The 1,734-nt window shown below is 35.6% G+C and overlaps 1 protein-coding gene across 1 annotated transcript; it reads right to left on the bottom strand.

The window, feature by feature from the left end:
- Positions 1-294: 294 nt before the first annotated feature.
- LOC107579911 (proprotein convertase subtilisin/kexin type 5-like) lies at positions 295-987 on the bottom strand. Its single transcript, XM_016265693.1, has 3 exons — positions 804-987; positions 582-665; positions 295-431 (listed from the first exon to the last, which is right to left on the bottom strand). Exons 1-3 carry the CDS (start codon positions 958-960, stop codon positions 310-312), a joined length of 363 nt encoding a protein of 120 aa, XP_016121179.1. The 5' UTR covers positions 961-987; the 3' UTR covers positions 295-309.
- Between the last annotated feature and the right edge of the window lie 747 nt (positions 988-1,734).

Genomic DNA, 1,734 nt, shown 5'->3' with positions numbered 1-1,734 from the left:
TTGGTACCTCGTTGGTAATGGCACATATTGTGTTTGTGTGCGCGCAGTGAAAAAGAATGTGAGAAAGGAAAAAGAAAAGAAAAAGAAACAAAATAATAAAAGAAAATGTTATTAAAGAAAATAAATACAACATAAAATAAATACAACATAAAATAAAACAAACATTTAAAAAATTACAATGGTAAGTGCAATCTGGGACGCAGCCTGTGGGACCATGCGTTTGAACATGTAGCATTTTTTGTGTTTTGAAAGAACATTTTTCACCTTTTACACTCAGCAACACATTTGCCGTCCTGCAGGTAGAGTGGATCAAAGGCATTTTTGCACTTCAGACAGTGATGTGCGCCCTGACACATCAAACAGCGTCTTCACAGCGCCCACTTGTCTGGTTTCTATGAGTCTCATTTGGACAAACGGACACACACAGCTGGCTGTTGGTGAGAAACATACCCGTGTAGACATACAAACATGCATATAGATTCCAGCTCTCAACATTGGACAAAGATTACTAGTATATCTATAATATCTTTCTGCACTTGCATATGAGAAATATGTAGACTGGAGGCACTACTGAAATTCACCTTCATGACAGGAATCACAGCGGTCTTTCCGATGCCCTGAACACGTCCTATAGGAGGAATCACACTGCTCACACTCACCCTGACCTGCACACACAAACACAAAATCAGAGAACAAAGAATCAGACTTGTTTTAAAAGATTTGCAAAGTCTTTAAAATCAACATAATATAACTCATGTTTACCTTTATTAAAATAATGACTTATTGAAATGAATATTTTGTACCGTTTAGGAATTTTCCGTCAGGACACTTGATCTTGCTAATGCTGATGCATTGACCCCTATCCAGAAGCATGTCATCTTCACAGGAATCGCCGTCGTTATCGTCCGGACCACCACATGATCGACATGTGCGGTGACACGGCTCACACTCCTGCTTCATGTCATCATAAAAACCCTCCTTACAGGTTTTTGCACATGTGCCATCTGCAGAAACACAGGATTTCAGTAAACAGACAGATATTTGGGCAGGTGGAGGCTGAAATGAAGGTTCAAAGTTTTACCATTGAGCTAATGCATGGATGCTAACTGCTGTTATTGCTGTTATATTATAAAAATGTAAACTAATATTGAATTAAAACATTTTCATTAGCTTAAAGCAAATACTAATACAACTGGGAAAAAAACTAAAATACATTTCATGACTCTAAAAATTTAAAAGAAAGTTTGATGGTGTATTATTAACTTATTAATCTGTCTGCATGAAACTTTAAAACGCCACTAGACAGCAATAAAACTGAAATTTAACACAGCTAAACATTTTAAGTGATTGCTCATTAACTTTGGCAGCCCTAAAATATCTCAAATAAAACAAAAACCTAAATCAACTGAACAAAAAAAAATAAATTTTTGTTGTTGTTGAAAAAACTGAAAACCGGAAGGAAAAAACAACAACCATACAACACAAAACGTGAAAATGGAAAACAAAGTAAACAAAAAACCAAACACTTTTCTCTGATCAAAACACATTTGTGTAAAGTGCTATTATTGTTAACAAAAACTAAAACAAACTAAATAAAAACATTTTCTGCTAACTGAAATAAAAATAAAAACTAATATACCTTGGGGAAAAACTGAAACAAATACATTTTCCTGACTCTTGTCCAACACTGGCCGGGAGCTAGAGTGAGGGGGGCTAAAGTGAGGAACGGCCAGA

This window comes from Sinocyclocheilus grahami, unplaced genomic scaffold (genome assembly GCF_001515645.1).
Source record: "Sinocyclocheilus grahami isolate Dianchi unplaced genomic scaffold, SAMN03320097.WGS_v1.1 scaffold21622.1, whole genome shotgun sequence".
Lineage (NCBI taxonomy): Eukaryota > Metazoa > Chordata > Actinopteri > Cypriniformes > Cyprinidae > Sinocyclocheilus > Sinocyclocheilus grahami.
Note: the sequence above shows the minus strand (reverse complement) of the source record. Positions and strands in the feature narration are given on the sequence as shown.